Source organism: Indicator indicator, chromosome 6, assembly GCF_027791375.1.
Source record: "Indicator indicator isolate 239-I01 chromosome 6, UM_Iind_1.1, whole genome shotgun sequence".
Classification (NCBI taxonomy): Eukaryota; Metazoa; Chordata; class Aves; order Piciformes; family Indicatoridae; genus Indicator; species Indicator indicator.
This window is the reverse complement of record NC_072015.1, coordinates 18,925,407-18,951,345: the sequence shown is the minus strand read 5'-3', so window position 1 is coordinate 18,951,345 and position 25,939 is coordinate 18,925,407. Positions and strand designations below refer to the sequence as shown.

General features: G+C 38.8%; 1 protein-coding gene across 1 annotated transcript in view; it reads left to right on the top strand.

Annotated features, from left to right (window-relative positions):
- The window catches only part of TRIO (trio Rho guanine nucleotide exchange factor), a 266,295-nt gene extending 243,889 nt beyond the window's left edge, over window positions 1–22,406 (top strand). Inside the window, exons 41-57 of the mRNA XM_054381562.1 lie at window positions 523–592; window positions 2,543–2,632; window positions 3,258–3,350; window positions 3,951–4,001; window positions 4,217–4,294; window positions 5,034–5,225; window positions 6,198–6,375; window positions 7,209–7,978; window positions 11,392–11,639; window positions 12,429–12,567; window positions 12,918–12,945; window positions 13,210–13,372; window positions 15,517–15,638; window positions 18,855–18,933; window positions 19,538–19,738; window positions 20,177–20,315; window positions 21,756–22,406. Of these exons, the coding sequence (XP_054237537.1) occupies window positions 523–592; window positions 2,543–2,632; window positions 3,258–3,350; window positions 3,951–4,001; window positions 4,217–4,294; window positions 5,034–5,225; window positions 6,198–6,375; window positions 7,209–7,978; window positions 11,392–11,639; window positions 12,429–12,567; window positions 12,918–12,945; window positions 13,210–13,372; window positions 15,517–15,638; window positions 18,855–18,933; window positions 19,538–19,738; window positions 20,177–20,315; window positions 21,756–22,298 (3,184 nt within the window). The 3' untranslated portion in view covers window positions 22,299–22,406. The remainder of the gene's footprint in view (window positions 1–522; window positions 593–2,542; window positions 2,633–3,257; window positions 3,351–3,950; window positions 4,002–4,216; window positions 4,295–5,033; window positions 5,226–6,197; window positions 6,376–7,208; window positions 7,979–11,391; window positions 11,640–12,428; window positions 12,568–12,917; window positions 12,946–13,209; window positions 13,373–15,516; window positions 15,639–18,854; window positions 18,934–19,537; window positions 19,739–20,176; window positions 20,316–21,755) is intronic.
- Window positions 22,407–25,939: the final 3,533 nt, after the last annotated feature.

The window sequence follows — 25,939 nt, the reverse complement described above, 5'->3', positions numbered from 1 at the left end:
AGAATTAACCTTAATCGAGGTCTTGTGCCTCGAGTTGTACATACATTGGATGCAGCTTAAAAATATTGTATGAAGATTTGCTTTAAACAAGAATGTTTATATATGTATCAAGTGCTTCAGCTAAGAATCTGTAGTATAGGTAGTATTACGTATAGAAGTTTGTACATTGCTTGAGGCTTTGTTTTAAGGAAATGCTTCTGCAAGAATAAAGTCTAAAGAATTTGTTAGAAGTTAGCATGGATTTACACAGGCACCTCTGGCATTCAGAGTAGGAAGAAGAAAAGTTAATCATTATATGAAATTAAAGAATTTTATTAATGAGGAGCAATATTCTTTCATCTTGCCATGGATTTAGTGTGTACTTCTGGAAACCTATATTAAAATATTACACTGTTAACATTTTGGCCATACATTGACATCCAAAGCTTCGATGGGGGCCACAGTAGACTACTTTGCCTTGCAATTCCTTGTTGCTATAGTGTGTGCTATCGTAAAAAAAGTACTTAGTCTATTTATGTTCAGCTTCTTTTTAGGAGAGTTGGAGAAGTGCCTTGAAGATCCAGAAAAGCTGGGATCTCTGTTTGTTAAGCATGTAAGTGCAAGAGTCTTCATTAGCAAGCTGCTATTCTGCTCCTGACCAATGTGATTGATTATTAAGGATTTATCTGTGGTACAGCATGGTTAAGAAAATGTTGTGAAATATTCTTCACTGTGAGAGGTGGAGAGATTCCTTATAAGAGCTTATAACCAGACTAAGTAAATGTCTAAATTTTGTCCCAAATATCTTTAGATAGAGAGGAAATACGAATGAGGATTTCATTTCTCAATCAGTTCCAGTTCAGTGCAAGGGAATTGTCATTTCATAGGACACCTGCCTTCTAATCCCAGGTATCCATGCAGTAGCATGGAACACATGAAACAAAGACAGGAAAGGGGCTAATTTTTCTTTCCACTTTTAGTGCATTCTAATTCTGTATCCTTTCTCCTTCTGAGAATCAGTAGTGGTTGATATTCTTCCGTGTCACCTAGGGAAGGAATTGAAAGTGCCAGAAGTTCCTGGGTTTTAATTTTAGTCCAACACAGTATCTTTTACAGCTTTATACAAGTCCCTGGTTTTTCACTTTTATTTATTTGTGAGAAGGAATTGACTATGTGATACATGTGAATATTATAACATTTCAGAAGGAAACCAAATGAACAAGTTAACTAGAAACTAGATGTCAAAATTCAAGACACATTAAACATGCTACTAATCAGTCATTCTGGTGTCTCTTTGTGTAGAAATACAATTTAGTATTTGTTTGAGGTGATGTCTCAGGGTACTCTATACAATATAGCAGAAGGGAAACTTGCCTGCTAAACGTGATCATTTGCACAAGTGTGCAAAGACTGAAGACAGGCTGGATTAAAGCAGATTTAATGGGTTTCAGATTTTTCCTGCAGCCTGTGTTTGAAGTCAATACCAGGGTAGCAAAATAGCACAGAACCAAACATTCATGGAATAGTAACACTGAAAGCCAGGCCTAATTCCTGCACTAATGATGAAGAATGAGCTGTTTAATTTCTGAGGGATTATTTGAAGGAAAAAAATTCAAAAAGGCACAGGAAGAGGGGAGAATTCTGGCACTGGTGAAATGGGAAACCTGGAGGAAGTAACTTCTCTTGTTTCTGATTGCTGTTTAACTTTCTCCTGGTACATTTGTAATTGAGTTGTCTTTGAAAGGCACCCTTACCACTCCAGATGGAAAGACAAGCTGTGATGCTATTATAGCATCTTCAAGCAAAACCCTGACTATAAGCTAGAACATGATGATTCAGTTCCTGCTCTTAATCTTTGTTCCGTGTCCTTCTGAATCTCTGTCTTATTTCTTCCTTTTTCATTTTCCATTTGTCTTCAGTGATCAGTACTCCCCAAGTCTGAGCAGCAAAGGCTGTCACAGAAAACTGATCTTAGCAAAATGATAAGAAAGATTTTGGAGTAGGTAATAGACACAACTTATTGCTGTGTTTCTTAACCAGCAAGGTCAGTAATCAAGAATGAATCTCAAAGGCTGAGGTTATGTTCTCCCTCTTTTCTTTGTTATTTTGGCATTAAAAGCATATGCATAAAATACAGAATCAGAATTAAAAATACTAGGGCTACCATTTCCAGACTACAGCACCTACATCTTCACCCCACTAGGACAGCAAGTACTGTACCAGAAGACTTGAAGTTTCCTCCTAACTATCCTGTGCAGTTAAACAGGAGGAAGTCATTCTTCTAATATAGTAGAACACTAAATAGATTATTAAATTAATAATATGATATTTCAATTCTCTATCTATTGCTTTTCACTTGTGTTGCCTTTCTAAAATCAGGATGATATTTCCAAATAAACCTGTCTGTAATTTCTGCATATGTAGCTGCTTCTTTTCCTCAAAAGGATTTTTTAAAGTTCATACTTTTGAACAGATGTACTTATTTAATACTTCACTTCAATCTGGCATTTTTTTTTCTTGATGATGATGATGTATCTATCATTCTGTATCTTTGTTATTCTAGGAAAGAAGGTTGCACATGTACATAGTTTACTGCCAAAACAAACCAAAGTCTGAGCACATTGTCTCAGAGTACATTGATACATTTTTTGAGGTAAGTGCCTGAGAGAGGATATATGCAAGGTGAAGGGTGTGTACAAATCATAAGCATTACCAGATCTGTGCAGCAGAACACACACGCATACACCCCCAAGAAAAAGGCAGCACATATCTTTGTTAGTAGTTTAAATTATAATTTCTTGTAATTTCTGTTCTGATTTCTTAAATCTAATACAAGCTCCTAGAGATGTATTTGTCTCTAAGGGAAGCAAACTAAACTTAGGTGTTAACTATTAATTAATCATTAGAGTCACATCCTTAGAAGCCCCAGCCCAGGCAATTAACAGTGTGTGTTATATGAAGTGGCAGTTTTGCATTAACAAAGGTCCTATTGAAAATAGACTGTATACAGCCTGTGATTGAAAAATTACATTACACTACACAATCTTTTTGAAAAACAGTATAGAAGATGTTTGGAGAGGGGAATACTTTGGAAACAGATGCAGATAAGGGGAAGGGCTGGAGCTTTTGTAAACTGAAGATTAAATTCTATTCTGACTTTTGCCAGTTTCTGCTCTGGTAACCATTAACAGTGATAGATCCTACTGTGTTCCTAACTCAACAAAACAAAAGTTGTTTCTAACTGAATGAACAAAAAATGTTTGTTTTACAACCCTTAGGATCTAAAGCAACGCCTAGGCCACAGACTTCAGCTGACAGACTTGCTAATAAAACCTGTGCAGAGGATTATGAAATACCAGCTGCTACTAAAGGTAAAGTGATGTTGAGATAACTGATGTAATATATATGTTCATGGATACCTTTTCTAAGGATTGCTGATGCTCTTCCACCCTTTTCCCAAACAGAACCCAGATTTGTAAGCAATGTCCTGTGATTGTTTTCTGAACTTATTCAGATAGTCATAAAAATTGCAGTGGTGAACTTGAGCAGAATTTTGCTGCTTCTTTTTAACAGTTAAATACCCAATGAACTCAAGTGACTGACGTGGAACTATTTAGAATTTATACTAATGTCATATGAAGGAGAGAAGGATATCCCAGCTGTTTTCAGATGTTCATGTGATATCAGTTATTTGGATTCATCCCTGCTTTTCCATCCATATCTGCAACCATATTAATATCATATAAGAGATCTCTGAAGTGCAACCTTGTGTATCACAGAGGTCATTACTGTAATAAATGTTCCTGCATGAGCTAAACAAAAAAAAAAGTGAATAAATATTTAAATGTCAGGTTTTTTCATTGGGTTTTCTTCAGTGTATCATTCTCACAGAGGATAGCAAATTCACATTTTGTAAAGTTTTTTCTTTTCTGATTAATGAAAAAATAAGACATTTCCTTTTTGTTTTTCAGGACTTCCTCAAATATTCTAAGAAAGCTAATCTTGATACAACAGAACTAGAGGTATTTGAGAGATCTTTTCTTAGTGACTGAAATGCTCTTTATTCTCAATGTCTCTTGTCTTCACAGTCATTTTCCTCTTCTAGTCTTCTAGAGAGTGTAACATTAGGTGTTTACTTTTTGCATTTCTGTTGTAATGCAACCATATCAAATGAAACAAAATTTTATCCAAATTCATTTGGAAAATAAAGCTTTTACTTTTTATTTGTCTTGGACAGAGAGCTGTAGAGGTCATGTGTATAGTACCAAAACGGTGTAATGACATGATGAATGTTGGCCGCCTGCAAGGATTTGATGTAAGTTGGCTGGAGTTTTACTTAGAGTTTTTGCCACGTTCTCTAGAAATTAACAATTAATGTTTTTGGGAGAAATGAAGTATATGAAATGAACAATCTCGTTAGCTGATGTAAAAAGCAGTGAATGAAACATCAAGTTTTAGCCCTGCCAAGGGCTTTTTGCTGGTAAACTGTACCTACTATGTCAGTCAGACTAGGTAATTCCTCCAAAATCTAGGAAGCACTGGTGTTATTACAATTCTCTTATTTACTACTGACTTGAGTTGTGTAACAAAGGAGGAGTAAAGTACCTGAGGCAACTTTTAGCCCTTCTTGTTTTGCAAAGTCTGATGGATGGAAATTAGCTGTTAAAACAGTATGCATCAGGCAGACCACAGTCACATGTTCTATTTGCAAAGCATTTTACTTTGTAATACTGGTATGAACTTGAATTCTTCCTGGTTTGGCACCCTGGAAGAATATCTGCATTACTGCGGGAGTTACTAAGAATAGAGAGGTGACAAGCCACAAATTGCAGTATGAATTGAAAAGGGTAGGAGTGGATATTTTCAAGGTTTTTTCTTGATTGTGTTTGGTTTTTTGAGAAAGGGCACAACAATATCTTGTCTATAGGAGGATCAATGAATGTAACAGTTACACTCAGAAATTGGGATACAGACAAAGCTATTTTGGCACAAGCATCTAGGGAAAGAAAGGAAGGACCTGCACTAACTGTGTTTCCATTTGCTTCTGTATTTAGGGTAAAATTGTAGCCCAGGGTAAGCTCCTGCTCCAGGACACGTTCTTGGTTACAGACCAGGACACAGGACTTCTGCCACGCTGCAAGGAGAGACGGGTCTTCCTTTTTGAGCAGATTGTCATTTTCAGTGAGCTGCTAGATAAAAAGAAAGGTTTCTCCATGCCCGGATTCTTGTTTAAAAACAGTATCAAGGTAACTGTTGTGTGTGAGTCTTTGTGTCCCCTGCACAAACTCTAAGGTAACAGTTTCTGATTCAGTGTGGGGTCCCTGTTGGCTTAATGCAAAGTGAGGTGTCAGACATTTCCTGACATTATTTCTTACCCAAATTGTGCTCACTCTGATGATAAATGGAAATCTTTGCATCCCAGCACTCTGATGCTTCCCATGTGAGGCATACCAAACAGGTGTCCTTGTACAAAGCTGGACAAGGATTCACAAAGAGTTTAGTCTTCAGCTCTGTGCTGCGTGTACACTACATTGCAAAGTAAAGGTCATGACTGTTTCTGTATCCCTTCTTTTCTGTTTCAGCTTAAATCAGTCCAAATGTGTAGGTAACGTTTTTAAGTAGTTCTGCCTTCCTAGACATGTCAATTCTTCCTCAAACAGAAAGTATTTACCTCCACTTCAAGCTTTTTCCCTAAAAAAAGCCCTGATAATATTAGGGCCCACCAGCTCTCCTCATGAAGTGTTTTAGGTGGATCCTGCTTCCCTTAATTCATTTCAGTGCTTTGCTTGTCACATGAGCATCCCCTTTAGTGCTGGCTAGAGAGCCAGTTCCAAGGTGATTGCTGTATCTGCAACAGAAACCTTCACAGTGGGGCAGTGGTAGAACTCCATAGCAGGCTCAGTATTTTAAGAAAGGAGAGTGAGGGACAACAGAGAGCACTGGCCATGATGACCAGCTGGAGATCGTTAAGGCACAGTGTGTCAGTAAGTTGTACACTAATTCTTAGTTTACTGTAATCCATTTCACAGAATCACAGGATAGTAGGGGTTGGAAGAAGCTTCCAGAGATCATCCCTGCCAGTTTCATGGTATTATTTTACTGAAGGAAAAAATTATCATCATTTGAAGATCTGACTCTGAGTTCCTAAGTTAGAGATTTTAAAGGTGTGTTTCTTGTAAAATACATGGAGTAATTTCATTTTTTTTTTCTTCATAAAGGTGAGTTGCCTTTCTCTGGAGGAAAATGTGGACAGCGATCCTTGTAAATTTGCACTATCGTCAAGAACGGGCGATGTCACGGAGACCTTTATTTTGCATTCTGCCAGTCCAGGAGTCCGCCAGTTATGGATCCATGAAATTAACCAAATTTTAGAAAACCAGCGCAACTTTTTAAATGGTAAGTTATTTCCTGTCACTGGAAGTTCATAATTGAATTACTTCTCTCTAATATGTTGTTACTTGGCTTTGAAATTTTTTGCGAGTTTTCCCTGAGCTGATACAGAACAGTTGGGGAATATGCGCAGCATTTCTGCTTCAGAACAGATGCTAGCATTTATTGTAAGTGTTGTCGTCTGAATTTACATGGTGTTCTCTTGGTGAAATGTCTCAAATGTTTTGTAGGAGTGAATCAAGACTGGCTCCATCCGTTGAGGTGGACAGCTTGTGTACCTCTTTTAAGCAAATGCAAGCTTTTAAAGACTAAATTCAAGTGGCATTTTAAGTGTGCGTTCAGAATATGTTTGCTTGTGTTATTTTAGTGTCCACTGGTGTCACATGTTACTGTGACAAAAACATTGAGATTCTGCAGGAAAAAAAGTAGAAGGCATAAATGCCTACTCTGGCACTAGAAGGTTCTTCCCATATTTTAATATCCATCAGTTGTGGCCCCAGTCGAGATTTTTTTTTTTTTTAAGAGTTGTAATGGATGGAACAACAAGCTGAGAATTCAGTCACACCTGTTTTTTTCCCAGCTTGGCTGCTGACTGACAATGTGATCCTAGAGAAGAACATTTCTTAACTGCTTTCAGATTTTCCATCTTTAAGAGAGGTGTATATAGCAGGTCATGAAAGTATGATACAGAAAAGGGATTTGAGGTCTACACCATGGCCGCTATTGCTAAGGGAATTTATTTTATTTTAACAGCACTCCCTTTTTGCCAGTAAGTACGTCTGTTTTAAACTGTTTCAGTTCCCTTTCCCTGATCGCCTCCCCTCTCACCCCCATTGCAGCCTTGACATCCCCAATTGAGTACCAGAGGAACCACGGTAGTGGTGGAGGCGGCACCGGGAGCAGCAGCGGTAACAGCAGTGGCCCCAGCAACTGTAGTGGCATCCCCAGCTCCAGCCGTAGCCGGCCATCCCGGATCCCCCAGCCTGTCAGACACCATTCCCCAGTCCTAGTCTCCTCTGCAGCCTCGGCCCAAGCAGAGGGAGACAAGATGTCAGGTATGTCCATTCACAATCTCTCCCTGCCACACTACAACACCTCTTTAGAAACTGGCCTGAGCCAGCCAGACAGGCATCCTCCCAGTGCAGAACTGGATGCTCCTCAGAGAGAAGCTGAGCAGATTCCCAAGATGAAAGTTATTGAAAGTCCCAGGAAGACAGCAGGAAACATTTCTGGGTCAGCTGATGGAGCCCAGAAAGATTCACGTGGAATCTCAGAGGACAGTCGATCAAGAAACAGCATAGCATCACTGACACTTGGAAAGCCAAGACCAGGAGCTGTCTCACCAATGAACTCTCCTCTCTCCACGACTTTCCCTTCTTCTTTTGGCAAAGAAACCTTTCCACCCAGCAGCCCCCTGCAGAAGGGCTCCTTTTGGAGCTCCATCCCAGCATCCCCTGCCAGCCGCCCTGGCTCCTTCACTTTCCCTGGGGACAGTGACTCCCTCCAGCGGCAGGTCCACCGCCACTCTTCACACAGCAAGGACACAGACCGCATGAGCACTTGCTCCTCGACCAGCGAGCAGTCAGTTCACTCCACCCAGAGTAATGGGGTAAGAGCGGAGCACCTCTGTCCTGCAAGCTCTTCTAAAACCTTCCCATGCTCCCTTTCTGTGCGTTACCATCACTCTCCGTACTAACTTCTGGCTCTCCAGTGCTGTACTGCTCTGAAATAATCAACTGTTTGAATATCTTCTGCATATTAAAAAAAATTATCTACCTCTGTGTATGTATACATAGAAACGTGGGTATGTATACAGGCACAAAAGCAACTGCTAACATGCAATTTCTGCCTCTGCTGAAAACATAGATCACTAGGCTGGTACTAACTTGCTCTTCTTGCTTTCTTCGTCTCTAATGTGAAGGCACATAATTAACATGCTGAAGCGTGGCAGCCAGAACACCTTGGGGTATGCATTGCGGCCAGCACTTAAATCTGACTTCAAGATTTTGGCAGATTGCCTTGGGGCTTTTTTCCTTTCACGCACAAATCCGCCACCATTGTCCTGTTGAATTTAAACTTTGTGGAGACATCTACAGAACATTCCCTGGGCTGCTTGAATTTTTTTTTTAATTCATTTATTATTTCCCCCCTCTCCTTTCAGCCTTAGTTGATGTACAACGTTGTCTTTTTAAATCCTGTGTCTGATCGAGGAAGTTTCCTGGAATCCACTCAAAATAGACCATAGCTAAAGTAATCCTCGTTTTACTACTACCAAAACAAATAGTGGCTACACTTGACTTTTCTGCTTTGTAAGAAGAACTGGTTTAGGGCATCTGGAGATTCAACTTTTTAGTATGCACTAAATGATGTGTTTGTGCAGAAGCTGGGGTATCAACAGAATCCACGTTCTCTGTAATAACGTCCACCAGGAAATGCAACACAGCAGTCGCAAGGGCATATGCAAATACAGACCAAAACAATTCAAGGCACTTGCCATGGATGTGGTAGGCAGGCTATGGTGCCTTTCTTTTTAAACTCACATTTCATTTTTCTCTTAAGTATTGCGTTCACAAATGTTTCTTTTTCCACCCTCTCCCAAGTAGTATTCAGTACCAATTTTGCAAATCACTTACCTTGCCAGAATTTTTTTTAAGTGCATGCATTTCTTCATAGAACTGTTTAACACACAGAGCTTTCTTGACCTCTTAGTTCTTACACTTACTTTTATAATATCTTCAGAAGAAAAAAATTGAGCTTTGCATGTATTGTATTTTTATCTTGATATTTCTTCAGCTTTTCATTTGTTTTAGCTCTGTCGTGTTTATCTTCAGTCTGTCAAAACGTGATGATAATGTTATATCTGGTGTCATTTAAGTATTTAACAATTACTACACATTTTATGTGCAGAGAAGGCTTGCATAGTATTAATTGATGTCATTTCATTAAAAAAAAGAAAGAGGAAAAGAAAGACTATGGCACTGAGTTTTCAAAACATTTGAATTTTGATACTATCTCTGCAAAGGCACCGTTGCTTGTTTTTACCATACTGTAAAATGGTATCTGGATGCATGCCTTCTGTTCACAACTGTTTCTTTTTGTTTGGTAATTGAGATGGGTCATAACGTTTCATTTATCACCTTGTTTATAGAACATACTTTAGCAGGATTTTACACCACATTCAACAGGCTAGAGAAAATGGGTTATGAAAGTTTATTTTGATTTAACCATTTGTGTGTGTGCACTGTTTCCTGAGTCATGGAAAGGGCTTGCTAGTACCAAAGTCCTCTAAGCTGCACAAAATGAGTTCTGTACAGCATCTGGAATTGACATAAGTATGCTTTAGTAGAGGTACAATCCAGAGTGAGATCTTTCTGTGGTAGCATTTACTTCATGACCCTTACAGGAGAAAAAGGCAGAATGGACTTGAACCACCCAGCTGGGCAAAATAGTCCAATTAGAATAAAATGTACAGGCTCACTGGAAACACAAGCATCAATGTGCGGAACATGCTATGAATGAGTAGTCTGCTCCTTTCTAAATATCCAAGTTCTCGGTTAAAGCACTCATGGGGAACCGAGAGATAGAGTGACTTGCCTAAGGCCATTAGCAAATTGGAAGAGGACCTGGTTTTCAGGGCTCCCAGGATACCGTGCTGTCCACTGACCCTTGCTGCATCACCTCGGTGCTGAGGGGAGAAATATTTGACAGTTTTGAGAAAAAAGGTGACACCATTTTAATCCTGCCTGCCAAGCTTTCCACTCCGTACTAGTATACAGGTGGTTCTGAGGTGTAGTTGTGCTATATATACACATATACCTGTACATATATATACACATATATATATATATATATATATGTATATGTGATAGTAGTCTTTGGCTACATCTGGGTGCTGATTTCTTTTTTCAGCTCAGGTCACAAGCAGTACTATCCTGAAACAGTTTGAAGTAGGAACAAAGATGAAGAACATCACACACACATACAAGCCATCCACCTTGGTTTTAACTTGTTTCAAGAAGGAAAATAACTTATTTCAGACAATAGGTTGTGTATTCTGATCATAGATTTCACACTTCCATTTATTAAATCTCATCGAGAAATGCATGCTAAAGGACAAAATGTGTCTTACTTAAATTAATTTTCAGTACGTTCATGACCATGTTTGTTCTGAAAAGTAGTATGACTTTAGTGTACACCTGATCAGCCATAATTAGCTTTCTGCAATTCCTCAGCAGGGAAACAAACAACATTCATGGACACTAATTGGAAGTGTGTGATAAACAGCTAACAACACTCAGCTGTCATAGTCACTAATCAGAAATGAGACTTCCAGCTTTATTCTCATAGTTCAGTGGCACTATTTTGACCATGAAATGATTTAATTGCTTATTTCAGTAATTTACCTCATCCTGTACATTAAAAGGGCCCGGTTTTACAGATTGAACAAAGGCCAAGCTTTGTGGTTTTGAGACACATGGTCAAAAGCTTTGTTCTTTTCTTCTTTATTGTGTTTTGTGTGCAGAAGGCTGGTGTCTGAGATCTGGTAGACAGTGCTAGGAAAGACTCTATGTATTTTTTCATTGTTGGAATTTCCAATGTTTATGAGTTAATGATTATGATTTTGAAGCTGCATCTCTAAGACCATGAAAAACTGTCCTACATGCTGTTCTCTGGTTTTGTTGCCTGAACAAAATACAAAGTTCAGTTTATGAGCTTGAAAGAAAGACCAGTTGAGATCTGTGTCTAAACTGACTCAGTTAAAGGAAGCAGTCCAAGTAAAATTAACAGGAATAAATCTTTGCAGCATGTGTACATGAAGGTATTAGAAGATCAGAGTGGTTCGTACAAGATAAGTAGACATAGGTAGGGTAAAAAGAAAAATTACAGCTCTTTTCTTTGACTACAGCTTAAGTTATGTGGATTATGCAGGTAATGTTCCAGTCCAAGAATGTCTTCATCATGAACTTTAAACTCAATTCTTTCCCTTTCCCCTCTCTTTCTGCTTCCAACTGGCACTTGCAGAGTGAAAGTAGCAGCAGTAGCAATATCTCCACCATGCTGGTGACACACGATTACACGGCAGTGAAGGAGGATGAGATAAATGTCTACCAAGGAGAGGTCGTGCAGATTCTCGCCAGCAACCAACAGAACATGTTTTTGGTGTTCAGAGCCGCCACTGATCAGTGCCCCGCAGCCGAGGGCTGGATTCCCGGCTATGTCTTGGGGCATACCAGTGCAGTCATAATTGACAACCCTGATGGAACCATCAAGTGAGTGCCTGGGTGGGTGTAGAAGGGGACTAGGAAGAAAAACTTCCAATTTGGACAGGGCTTTGAACATTTTAAACCAGAAGTTGACACAGGCTTTGAGAAATAGATTCATAGAATGGTTTAGATTAAAGGAGGATCAGGCAGAATGAGTACTTCAGAGGTCCCTTAGCAACTACAAATACAAGGTAGTAAGAAAGAAGCTCATACCCTGTATTTAAAAGCTGTAGTAATGCATTCTTCTGAGAAAAGCTGATGAAAGAATACATGATCTAAGAGCAGCAATAGTTACTGGTTTATTGAATAGAATGAGTTACCAGGCTAGACACCTTTATTTAGGAAAACAGTCAGGAATGTTCCAAGTGAAAAAAAGATTGCAGAGTTTCTGAATATCTACTTTGAGTCAAAAATCTATTGAAAGTGACTGATTGTGCTAGGAAGACCTCTCTCAAACGTACAATGAGAGAAATTATATCAAAGTTCATAGCACTTAGACTTTATGTAAAGCTTCTATAGGCTGCATTTGACAGTTTATATTTTCATATATAAAGTTTACCCTTCCAGCACTGATTTCAAGAAATAATGAACTACAGGCTAATCTTACTAGCTTGCTTGCAGCTTTAACCCCAGATAGCATCTCTTATGGAACATTTAATGTATTTTATTTCAGGAAACTTTAATACAATGAAATTACATTTTGACATACTTTTCCAATGCCATTTTAAACTGGAGAGTATAACATACTACACAGAGTTGAAAAAAAAAAATCAAAGTTTAATATTCTCTATTCAGGAAGTCAGCATCTTGGCACACAGCACTCCGTTTAAGGAAGAAATCTGAGAAAAAAGATAAAGACGGCAAAAGGGAAGGCAAGCTAGAAAATGGTTACCGCAAATCCCGAGAAGGACTTGCCAACAAGGTTTCTGTAAAGGTAAGTGTTACAAAGATGAAGTAGTTTTCAAAAAAAGTTGTCTTGGGATTTCTTTAAAGATAGCTTCTGTCAGAATTTCACATGAAGCAATTAGAGGCAACAATGGTTTTAACAGAGAGTGTTTGCCAAATCTGAAAACAGGAAGAAAATAACATTTGAGCCTGCCAGCATGATGCAGACTAAGAACATTGCAGAAAGAGTAGAGTGGTGCAGAAATTCTTATGTTCAGATATTTCTTGGATCTTTGTGGGTACAGCTAACTTTAACATATCACTGTGCTTTGTTTTCTACAATTCTTTAAGTTGTTACAAGGTTATCATGGCATTAATTCTTTATTTTCTCCTTTCCAGCTTCTCAACCCCAATTACATTTATGATGGTAAGTTACTGTTTTTGAAGTTGCACTAAATATAATTTGATCAAAACATTATTTACTTTGTTTAAATTTTCTTGTTATGAATTATGTGAGGAACTGAGTGTTTTCTATACGTAGGTTCTTTTTGTATAATGGAGACAGTAAATGCTGTGTGTCATGTTTATTACTATACTAACTTGTCTAATGGAAAAGAGAGAGTGCAAGAAAAATAGAAAACCAGATTTATTATCTTCAGTTGACCTAATGCCATTAATTTTCTTTTACCAGTTCCCCCGGAGTTTATAATACCGTTGAGTGAGGTAACGTGTGAGACAGGAGAGACCATCGTGCTTAGGTGTAAAATCTGTGGTCGCCCCAAGGCTTCAGTTACTTGGAAAGGTCCTGATCACAGCACACTGAGCAATGATGGTCATCACAGCATTTCGTACAGGTACAGTAATTTGTCTCATGTGTAACAGGAACTGCCACATTTTCTGTTAGCCCCCTTGGTTCTGGATAGCTTTTGGCTTTGAAGCATAATGGCAAGTTTGCCCTTAGAAATACTTCACATCTGAGATTTTCTGGAAATGTGCAACTTCTCTCAATGGATGCAGTACCCCAACTTCACATTCAGTTGATTTTTAAACACAAAAGAAAATTCAGCTGGTGTTCTTGGTCAGCTATTGCAGGAGCCAGTGCTGACCTAGTGCTTGATGTTGTGACACACGAGTGGTATGACATGCCATCCTACTAATCTCTTATTCCCATTAGTAGCATACCGTTGTTTTTGAGGAGAATCAGATCACACTACAGTATTTTGCAAAGGAAAGCCTCTGGTTCCTGCTGACATGGCAATGCTACTGTCTTCATTACCAAAGCACAGAAATTAATATTTTTGTCTGTTTTTAGCTTTTCTGTGATACAACTTGACAGACTAACTGGTAACCCTGACACCTGATTAATAAGAAAAATTGCTGTATTTGGGAATGTGAAACTGCATGTTAGAAAAGATTAAATTTTTTTGATAAAGCATTCTTTTATATACAGAAAATGTAACTTCAGTGTGAAGAAATGGGTTATTTTATGCCCTTAATTCAAAATGAAGGGGTTTCTTGGGAAAAGTTTCTCATTAGTAGATAGAATCATAGAATCAAGAAGGTTGGAAGAGACCTCAAAGATCATCGAGTCCAACCTGTCACCCTACACCTCATGACTATAATAATAAGACTATAATAATAGAAGACTATAATAATAGAGGACTATGTCATCTTCTTAGAGGTTGTGTGGTATAGCCCAGCTTGCCTTCAAACTTGATTGCATGTTATACTGTTATTTTTAACCTTCTCTTGCTTTTTCTTTTTCACCAAGTGTAATTCTTTTATACCCAGGGGAGGCAGAGGCGCTGTGGCAGCTTTGCTACTGCGTCCAGGACTGTTGTGAGATGATTGAGAGTTAGATTTGCTGGGTATAATTCACCGTGATTCACTACTGTTATGGAATTATATCCAGTAAATTGTTGCCTGTGTCTGACAGATTTTTAGAAATAATAATCATGGAATGTTCTTTGAGGGGAGGAGGGTCATCTTCCTATGTTCCTAAAATTTATATTTTTTTCCCCCTGAAATTAAATTATGTGATGAAAACAACGGTAAATAGTTTTCAAGTCAGTCAGTCAAATAATTGGAATGTAACTCAGATGAATCCAAAGGAAAGCAATAAGAATGATAGAAAATCTTGAAAATGTGACATATTGTGAAAGAATAACACAATGTTACAGTTATTTTGAGCTTAGAAAAGCATAGAGAGGACTTGCCAAGTATTCACATTTGTTAGAGACTTCTGTAAATAAAATTATCTACTGTTCGGGTCCTTGGCATATGGTCAAAAAACATACTAGAATGGCACAGAGGAAGATTTAAGCAGCCATTTAAAGGCAAATCATCAAGCAAAAAGGATGGTTCTGCAGTAAGATTAAGGAAGACTGCAGAACCTTTCTTTTCTGGTCTTGCATAGTTTGTGCTGTCTCTGCTCTGGAGCAGAGGAAAAGCTGAAGCCATTTTTAGTTTCCTGCCATCCTCATTCTTCCAGATTCTGAGGTTTCCAAAGGTGTGGTGACATGTGTCTTTTGTATTGGAGGGGGGAGCCCTCTTACAAGGGGTGAATCTCTGAAAGTACAAATGTTTAATCAGCTTCCATATGCTGGGAGTCAGGAATGGAAGCTAACCTTCCAGAAAAAGAACAATGATTATCTTGAAGTGGCTTTTCATAATTTGAAGGAATTAGAGGAAGCAGGAAGAAACAGGGGAGGCATTTGATTTTCAAACGCAATGGAGCTTGGGACATGCTGAGAGAGTGTCAGTGAGGATGTTTTTCTAAATCTGTAGGATATTCCAAGAAACTCAATGGACACAAAGTGCTCATATTCTGGTAGACACTTTTGAAATGGCAGGGTCAGGATTCGTAATGTTTGTCCAGAGAGAGATAGGGACTGGCGAATAAGAAATATTGACAGTGTCAATCCAACTTCGTTCAATTTCTATAGCATAACGTCTGTAAAATGAATATGAAGTTAACAGATGCCATTGTGTTTTCCAGTGACTTAGGAGAGGCTTCACTGAAAATCATTGGTGTCACTGCAGAAGACGATGGTATCTATACGTGTATAGCTGCAAACGATATGGGTTCGGTTTCATCTTCTGCCAGTCTACGAGTTTTAGGTAGGTTGCAAAGCATCAACTACCCATAGCACAAGAAAAAGAAAACCTCAGCTCTTGAGCATCCCTCTCTTAAAGGAGTACTGTAACAAACCTTTTCACCTGTGTTATATTACTTGCTGCAGCAGGAATAGATGCACTTTTAGGATGTAACTAGTTAGAGGTTCATACAGGCAAGATGCCTATGCAGTACTTTGAGCATGCATTTTCCTCATCTGTCAATACTGGTTCAGACTGTGATAGCATCTTATTTTATCATCTGTATTCTTAGTTTAGTCTCAATTAACGTTACTGTGCTAAAATGTATGATTTCTAAAGTATACAGACAGAAGATTAACATTACTCTGCACATTAGTATTCCTCTGGGGTAGAATTTTAAAGCCACAGTGTTTAGGAGAATGTATAACTATTCCTTGTCTTTGCATCATGGTTCTACACTTCAGTTACATTATCTCAGTACTGAAAATAAGACAAACTGAATGTTTATGAGAGAACAAAAAGGAAACCTGCAAACATAAAAAATGCCTGTGTTCTGAAGGCATACAGCAAAAAAACCCAAAACATTTTTACTTCATGTGTTTGATGACATTATGATAAGTTTCAGTGTGTTTGTACATTCACTTACTTCTCTGTTAAGTATTCAGAATCCTCCATTTTTAGAAACAGGGAAAACACAAGGAGACAGACAGCATCACAGAATGTTAGGGACTGGAAGGGACCTCAGAAGATCAGCTAGTCCAACCCCCTTGCCAAGGCAGGACCACCTAGAGTAGGTCACACAGGAATGCATCCTGGCAGGTTTTGAATGTCTGCAGGGAAGACTCCACAACCTCTCTGGGCAGCTTGTTCCAGTGTTTTGTCATCCTCACAGTGAATAAGTTTTTCCTTATGTTCATCCTCCTGTGCTGCTGCTTGCACCCATTGTCCCTTGTCATATCATTGGACATCACTTAGAAGAGCCTGGCTCCATCCTCCTGACACTCACCCTTCACATATTTATGATCATTAATAAGGTCACCCCTCAGTCTCTGCCAGACTTTATAAAGTGACCCCGCTCCCTCTGCCATTCCTCATAAGGGAGATGTTCAACTTTCTTAATCATCAGTGTGGCTCTGTGCTGGACTCTTTCAAGCAGCTGCCTGTGCTTCTTGAGCTGAGGGGTCCAGAACTGGCCACAATATTCCAGGTGCAGCCTCACACTAGGCCAGAGAAGAGAGGGAGGAGAACCTCTCCCAGCCTACTAGCCACATCCCTTCAAATACACTGTGGATGCCATTGGTCTTCTTGGACACAAGGGCACATTGCTGGCTCATGGTCATCCATCTGTCTGCTTTCCCCTATGCTGCTCTCCAACAGGTCAGTCCCCAACCTATACTGGTACATGAGGTTGTTCTTTCCCAGATACAAGACTCTACACTTGTTCTTGTTGTATTTCATTACATTTCTCCCTTCCCAACTTTCCAGCTCATCTAGGTCTCACTGAATTGGCAGCACAGCCTTCAGGTGTGTCCACTGCTCCTTCCAGTTTTGTGTCATCAGCAAACTTGCTGACAGTACGCTTGCTCTGTTCTCTCATCCAGGTCGCAGGCTTTCTTACATGTAGTTTGTAACAACTGATGCTATTTGGGTCCTTTATTCTCTTGAGAAGCCCATATATTTATCTATTGCTGAGAATTAATTTATAGATTTTAAGTGGATGTCTCTGTCTCAAATTGACTCACATAAAAGAAAACAAGATAGGAAACGCTGGTTTATATGGCTGTCCCAGCTGATGTGGGAACTTGTACCGTTGTACTAAACCTCTCCAAAATATGTTCTTCCTACCTTTTTTTTTCTATTTTTTTTCCCCCTGAAAAACTTTGCCATTTTCCTGCAGTGTTGAAACCAGACTCTGAAAGAAATTTTTGGTGATATTTAATGAGTGCTGCCACTTCAAGCTCTGCCTGTTGGTAGCCACAGTAAGCACCTTACAGCAAACATATTCATGACACTTTGTGCTCACTGACACAAAACAGCCAATAATTAAGCCCTAAGATGGATGTATTGCAATGTATAAAAAAGGCAAAAAAATGGTGTCTTTACACTAATGTTTACTGAAAAGGAGAGCTTACATTTTTGTGTGGCTGCTATACTAATCTTTTTTCCTTTTTTTCAGTGGCAGGTATATTGTTGATAATAGGTATCTTATCTTGTTATTTTTGCTGGTTCCTTCTACTTGCCAACGTTGCTTATTCCTATACAGACAATATCCACTGCACCTGACTTAGTTCTGCTGTAGAATTTGTTCTGCTGCATTAGCCAGGCTGCTTTGCTGTGTTTGTCTTGCTGCTGCCCTATGTCACATGGAGATCAACAAGGTCACTGATAGTGTCTCAGCCAAAGAAGCTTTCTAGTCATGGGAATAAAACAGCTCTTGATGGACAAGAATTAGTGTAAAACTGTGCTTTGAGGAATTTGTGTAAAGAGTGTCCTTCCTACACCAGTACAGAATTTGAATTTAGCCACTATCAGAGTCACAGAATTCGTGTAAATTGCTCTCTTTCAGACACAGTCCTTGGTCTTACTGACCTTATCCAAAAGCAAGGGTTCACTTTTAAATCAAAGCTAAACCAGAATTTGATATATCTTTGTTACTCTGCAACTAGACTCCAAAATTCAGGCAGCTATATTTTGCTAGCCCTTCTATTCAGCTCTATTAATACTTTTACCAAAAATTCTGGTCCCATTTTCTCCCCTTCGTTTCCCCAGTCCATAAGAGCAAAACAAAAACTCTGAAGCTGTAGCACAAAATAAGATTTCAACATCAAACTATAAAGTCTTTTCCAATTCTTGGGAACTTGCCATTTGATTCTAGGCAATTCTTGTGCATTATCTTGTGCAAAGTGTGAAGAATACTCTTTGCCTTTTCTTGCTGTAGTAGTCTTTATAAACTATCAAGTAGTTGGCTACAGAAATAATTTTCTGAGCTACAAGAAGATGGGCAATATGACACTGTGAGTTGCTTTTCAATACAGACACTTTCAGCTTCAAAAGAAAGGTGACGGGCCAGTCTGACTGAGGCAAATTCTTCCTGGAACCTATTACCAAACTGAATATGAAATCTAAATACTTCTTTCTGCAAACACCTGAAACAATACATTGGTTATAATTACAACATTTAGTTCTGAGGAGAATCTGAGTATATTAAATTTTGGCCATACTGTCCTCTGGTTTTTGTAGGTCCTGGAAGTGATGGAATCATTGTAATCTGGAAAGACAACTTTGATTCCCTCTACAGTGAAGTGGCTGAGCTTGGCAGGTATGTTCTGTATGCTGATCTCCAAGCTATGTCAAAATGTTAACTTCTCTTTCAAAAACTGAAATTCTCTTTGAAAAATACTCACATGAGCCTAAAAGGACCAGAATTGCATTGGATTAAATAGAAATGAGGAAGTGAAAATTTTACCAGCACTAGATGGCACTGCAAAACCAGAATGTATTTAGGCTGAAGTGGTCTCATAGACTAAGGGATTTTTTTTTTTTAAGCACGCCTTACAGTGACTGGTGATACTTCTGTAGTGAAGCTCTCATGAATCTTTTTATTTAGGATATGAAAATTGCAGACAGCAAAAATTCAAAAATGGGAAAAATAAGTCATGTAGACTATACATCTGTCCAAAGCTGGATACTACTCTGACTTGAGTTCTCTGCAAATGCAATAAAATAGATCTCTCTCAGGAAATAATTATGTATACAGACACACTTTACAAAAGATGCATGTGCTGAAAACTTGTTTATGTTCAGAAACTGCTCTGTAGGAGTAGCCTATTAGAGATCTAAAATTATATCTCTCTCTAAAGGTATTTCTCAAGGTAAAAGTATGTCCTTTCAGTTAATTCTTTCTTTTCAACATTGTATTCCAGGGGCAGATTTTCTGTCGTTAAGAAGTGCGACCAGAAGGGAACCAAGCGAGCAGTAGCCACTAAATTTGTGAATAAGAAGTTGATGAAGCGAGACCAAGTTACCCATGAACTTGGAGTCATGCAGAATCTCCAGCATCCCCAGCTCATTGGCCTTCTTGATACCTTTGAGACCTCCACCAACTACATACTAGTGTTAGAAATGTGTGTGGACTTTAACAATATCTGTAAAGTGCAACCTCTACAGTTAACTTTCTGGGACATTTATAGTGGTCCTGTGAATAAGGAACTTTGATTGAAGTTTGAAAACACCTCAGTAAAATATTGCAGTTGTCAAATGTTTTTATTAAAATACTAAGTTTAATATTCAGAAGGAAATAAGTTGAGATGTTAAACTGCTAAGTGGATGATTATCCTAATTAGTTTCAAGGTCCAGGAATTATTTTATACCAAGTGGTTGCACAAGTAAATTAGGAATGCTGTGATCTGGTAGCTTGATACCAGATCTCCTCTTCATACCCTAGTCCTGTCTTCTAGATGCTGCAGGCTAGATTTATTCCCATCATCTATGGCCTGTTAGGTTTTTGCTTTCAGTTCTGATACATGGATTAATCCAAAATATAACCCTTGTAATTCCAATAGGGCTGACCAGGGTCGCCTTCTAGACTACGTCGTGCGATGGGGAAATCTCACAGAAGGGAAGATCAGACTCTACCTGGGAGAGATTCTGGAAGCTGTGCAGTATCTTCACAACTGCAGAATAGCACATTTGGACCTAAAGGTGAGGAGTGAATGAGATTCCTGGAAGTGTGCACCATTCCGGGCACAAAAACATCCCCCTTGTAGGAAACTTGCAGCTGGGAACATAGAACTGTGAATCACTGTGAGACTGTATGAAGGTTATGGATCAGGGCTCCATCCCCAAATGCTTTAGTTCAGTCACAGCCAACAAAGCAGAAACTTTTAATTCCCTGTGCTTTCTCTTCAAAGCTTTGTGTGGTCCTTTGTGCTGGAAATAATTGCTGACAGGAACAGTTTTGTTTTATTTCGTTTCTGAGAAACTTGCAGTAGAAATCCATTTCTTTCTCAAGAAGTATGATGTTGTGAAAGAGGCTGCTCTTCCTCTGTTTCTGCAAATGTTTCTCATCTTTGCACTTTGAGGATTATGATATCTATGTGAATGGTACCTCTTTGGACCTGTTCTACCCTTTGAATTTTGAGCCACCAAGGATTTGGTGTGTTCTAGTAGGAAAAGCTGTATAAGGTGGTCTTGATGTGAATATTAAAAACTTACTCTTTTTTTTTCCCACCTCTATCTGAATAATAAGGAATTTTAGTACCGACCCATCATCTTTCTAGGCAGGGTATCTTTAGCTGAATGGGGTCATAGTGAGAAAAGGCAAAAAGGAATCTACATCTTCCCTTCACATACTTCTGTTTTCCAAGCAGAACTAATCTGTTCTGCATATCATGGAGACCCAAAATGTAATTTTTTCTTGTGGCATATGTACTTGTTTCAATCTCCGGCTACATACAGATGAACTAGTTAAAAACTTGATGTAGGTAAGTCACTTTTATTTTGATAATACCACAGTTAACAGGAGCAGGAGCTTTAGAAATAAAACCATAAAATATTTCCAATTTCAGCTCACCTGTAGTGGGGCAGTTCTCTTGAAGTTGTGTGCATCTAACAGGATCTGTTGCTGCCATAGTCTTAAAACAGTGCTTGACTTCCGTCTGTATAGCTGCATTACAGCAAACAATCACCAAGTAACGCTGAATTCTGTTGAAAGCATAAAAATTCTGACAAGACCTTTAAGTCTTTAAATAAAAGAGTTTTGTTGTCTCTGTCATAAAGCAAATAGAGCAGTTGCTTTATTTGCCCTCTATTTATAGTTGCTGTTTTTTAAACTTAAGTTGCCAAATGCAGGGCCCTGTGAAACTTTGCAGAGCTGTTGTGAACATCTGCAGTATATGTTTTCTGCAAAAACTATGGTGCCAGCAGGTCAAACACATTCATTGCATACTGTACTTCTGGGGGAAGCCTTGGTAGGACTGCTTAGGAGCTTTGCAGAACTGGCATTCAGCAGCAATCCTTTAAGTTTTGCAGCTGTTTGTTACACTCTTGAGCTGATAGCACTATCTGGGAAACAGTAATGTCAAAATGTGTGTTAGACTGACTTGAAAAAAATAAATTTTAACTTTTGCTTTTGTTTTCTAGCCTGAAAATATTTTGGTGGACCAGAGTTCCACTAAGCCAACAATAAAACTGGCTGACTTTGGAGATGCAGTCCAGCTCAATACCACTTATTATATCCACCAGTTACTTGGAAACCCAGAGTTTGCAGCTCCTGAAATTATTCTTGGAAATCCTGTTTCCCTCACTTCAGATGTTTGGAGCATTGGAGTGCTCACATATGTCCTTCTTAGTGGTGTCTCTCCTTTCCTGGATGAAAGCGTAGAGGAAACTTGCCTGAATATTTGCCGCTTAGACTTTAGTTTCCCAGATGACTACTTCAAAGGAGTTAGCCAGAAGGCCAAAGATTTTGTATGCTTCCTACTTCAGGATGATCCAGCTAAGCGTCCCTCGGCTGCACTGGCCCTCCAGGAGCAATGGCTGCAGCTGGGGAATAGCAAAAGTGCTGACAGCATTGACATATCCAGACTGACTTCGTTCATTGAGCGGCGAAAACACCAGAATGATGTTCGACCCATCCGTAGCATTAAAAACTTCTTACAGAGCAGGCTCTTGCCCAGAGTTTGACATTGCTTGAAGTTCTCTCTCATTCTCTTTCACCTGCCAATCAGACTGGAGATGGACTCCTCCTGCCAATCAATCAGACTGGAGATAGACTCCTGCCAATCAATCAGACTGGAGATGGACTCCTCCTGTTAATTAATCAGACTGGAGATAGACTCCTTCTACAAATCAGCTGTTGACTTGAATTTTGAGGAAAGCAAACCCCAAGCCAACCAGCTGCTAGTGAATGTTCGTGTGCAAATGCATTCCAGGGTGCCCACGCAGGGTGGTGCGGGGGGACTGGTGATGCAGACTTCACTGGGGTGGAGGACAATAGCACTGTACTCTGCAAAAAGCAGTTGTGAGTGATACAGTAACAGTATTTTATTCAGGTTTCTGCAAAAGAAAAGAATTTTTTTAATAAACAAGAGTTGAATTTTGCAAGTGAACTTAACCCGTTTTCAAGATTTATTCAAGGAAGAAATGCCTATGTTCAAAGCACTGGTGTTAGACAACAATGAAATCATGCCTGGAGAAGACTCACCAAAATGGCTGCCCATTGATACAGCCTCCATTTATAACATCTGTTTTTCACTTGGTCTAGAGCTTTCCAGTTGCCTCGCCTGTATGTATCTCACATAGCAGTGCACTGAGATCAGACTCTGCTTTTAAGTGCATCCAACCTCAAAGTTTTTGCATACAAATAGAATGAGTCGTTTTGCTCTGATAAAATGTAGGCCTTACTTGTATATAGACTGTTACCTTCCTTTGGTCTGTAATTTCCTCCCCCTGATCTTCCCCTTACCCTTTTTTAACCCTCCTTCCTAAATGGTGGTATACCACTGTGCGGGTCTTCAGTTTGGGTCAGTACTCGCTGTCCCCTTAGAAAAGGACTTCAGGTTGGTGCCCAGCTTGCTGACCCGATTGTCAAGCAGTATACAGCAGGATGAAATACTGTAAATGCACTCATTTGGGATTTTGTTTTCTTTCATATCATGTGCAATGTCGTGGCTTTAACATTTTATGCAACTATTTATGAGGACCTCTGTTGTAACTGTAATAAATATATAGAAAAAGCACATACTTAGTACGGCGAGCTTTATGGTTTGGTTTGTGTTGTTTGGGGGTTCTGGGTAGGCAGGGGCTGGGTGTGTTGTACCATGCTGTCGTTGCTAGTTTAAGTTGAGGGTTAGCACAGAACTTAGTCGTCAAGGGTAGTCGTTTTAAGCATTGTGGAGGGGGAAAGAAAAAAAAGGATTCGTCTCCCAAATCTCAAACCAGTTACAAAGTAGGGTGACACTTTTTAAAAATTTATTATTATATTCAAAAATGCCAAAGTCTGACTTTTCCAAAATCAGTCTCAACATTTACTGCTTTTTAGAATTTTCAAATATATGTTTACTTCTTCCTGTGAAATGAACAAATGAATTTTGTGCTCTTTGGTGAAGAATACATTCAGAAAGTAGTGGTCAGATGAGGAGGATCTGAGACATAATATAATTGTCTTAGTAAGTGTTTTTAAGGTTGAAGTAATATTAACATGAGGTATTTAAAAAGGCAGAGATGGTTTTCTGTACATCACTGAGTTCATATGAGTGTGTTTTCATCTTATGTTTGTGTGAAAAAACATGTTTAAAGAAACCAAGCCAGCATCCCACAATAGTTGGATATATGGGTCTTAAGCCATAGCCTAGCTTGGGTTAGTTTTGAGCTTCACGGCTTTCACTGTATTCTATTTATTCCTTTTTTGATTTTTGTTTTGGGTTTTTTGTTTTGGGGTTTTTTTGGTTGTTTTTCTCTCTTGTCCTTTTTTTTTTTTTTAATTTTTGTAAAGTTGTACAGACACTTTTTAAAAGAAAACAACTGATGTTGAAACTGGATGTGTATTCGTACCAACCTCATATCATTGTTTGTGTATCATTTCCTTTATTGTTTTAGTTATTATTTTGCTTTTTTTTGCATGTATATTTCTTTGTACAGTGACCTTACATGTTTACACAGTATGACATGATGTAAATATTTTATTTTACCATCACTTATTTTGAAAAAAAATTAAACATATTTGACATATTTGTCTGATCTCTTGCTTTAAGGAGTTAAAAAGTTTAGGTTTGGTTATATTTTAATTGTTTAAAAAGGAACAAAGTATGTTACTTTATTGCCATAAAATTAATTTTAAATTGCAGTGATGTATCTTTTTTCATGCCTTTCAAAATAATATTTGCCTTTGCTCGTAAGTGTTGAGTGTTTTGTAGTATCATGATTGCTTTTATATAAAACATGCCTAACTCTGTAATTCTGGAAATTCATTATAGTTCTTATTAGCCAGGGAATTTTGACCAGCAGAATTTTCTACCAGGTGTTCCGAGTTAAGGACCTGCAGGATCATATTTCGGTATAATATTGAAGCAGGAAACGCACATCTTTTGGGCATTGCAGATTCAGCACAAAGAAAAGTTAGTTTCAGCTGTAAAGATTTGGGTTTTGCAGCTAAACTCTGTTCACAGTCTGTCGAGGATGAAGCAGAAAACATTTTTCACTGTGTACATTCATCTCCCTTTTCTGCTATCTGTAAGCAAATCAAAATGATGTGAAAGGTTAGAGCACAAAATGGAGTTCTTGTGCTTGTCACTGCATTGTGTACTTGATTGCTTCCCACTCTCTTTTATCATTACTTGTCATTCACATTAAGAGACAGAGAATATTCAGGAACAATGTGTTGCCAAGGTTGATCCACTGGAAGCTTTTCCCATGACAGAGAAATTGATGGCAGTATGACCCATGGAAGAGTTAGTATCCTTGAGTTCTCTAAAATACTTTCTTGACTGAAGATGCACTAAATTGGTGAGAAGTTACCCAAATGCTACACAGAGAAATAATGTGATTGTAGGCTCTTTGTGTAGCAGAGGTGTGATCATGTAAACAACAGTGTACTGTTTCTGTGAGCCCTGCTACTTGGGAAAGCTAGCATCTTTTGACAGGATGAGATTTTGCATTAAAGCCTGCTGTTCAGTGCAAGAGCTTCCAGCTGAAGAAAGTTTGAATGATGGGGCTCCTCAACTTTGATCTCTCTTCAAATGCTTTGAAAAGATAACATTCATATAAGGTCCTCTCGTTTTGCGAAATTGTATGGTAGGGGCTGCAAATGCCACTTGCACTCAGTTGGCTGTAGTGCTTGTTGACTGTACTGCATACAACAAAGCAGGACCACAGGCTGACAGAGTGGAAACCAAAAGCATGGCGAAGAGCTGCTGGTGTAAGGTCTCTGAGGTTGGAATGTTGTGGAGCATAAGGGAGTGTTAGTATCATAGCTGAAAGGAGGTGAAAATAGCCAGGGAAGAAGTATGTGTCTGAACATTTCTTTCTGATAACATACCCCTGTCACTTCTTACTGATGGTTTGGGAAGAAAAGGGATCACCAGACTTTAAAGTCAGTGCCTGTGTCACTACTTTTCAAGCAGGATTTGGGAGCATGGTTCATTGCACATTTGATGAACTTGAAAACCATTGTGCCACTCTTAGGCAAAAAGTCCATCTGGAGAGTATTTCCATGGTCAGAGAAGCAGCCTATGTTGTTTTCCTAATGGGCAGAGGCCTAACATATAACTGCTGGTGCCCATGAGGAGTAGGATGAGAGTGCCTCGTTTTCTCTTTTGTGAGTAGAG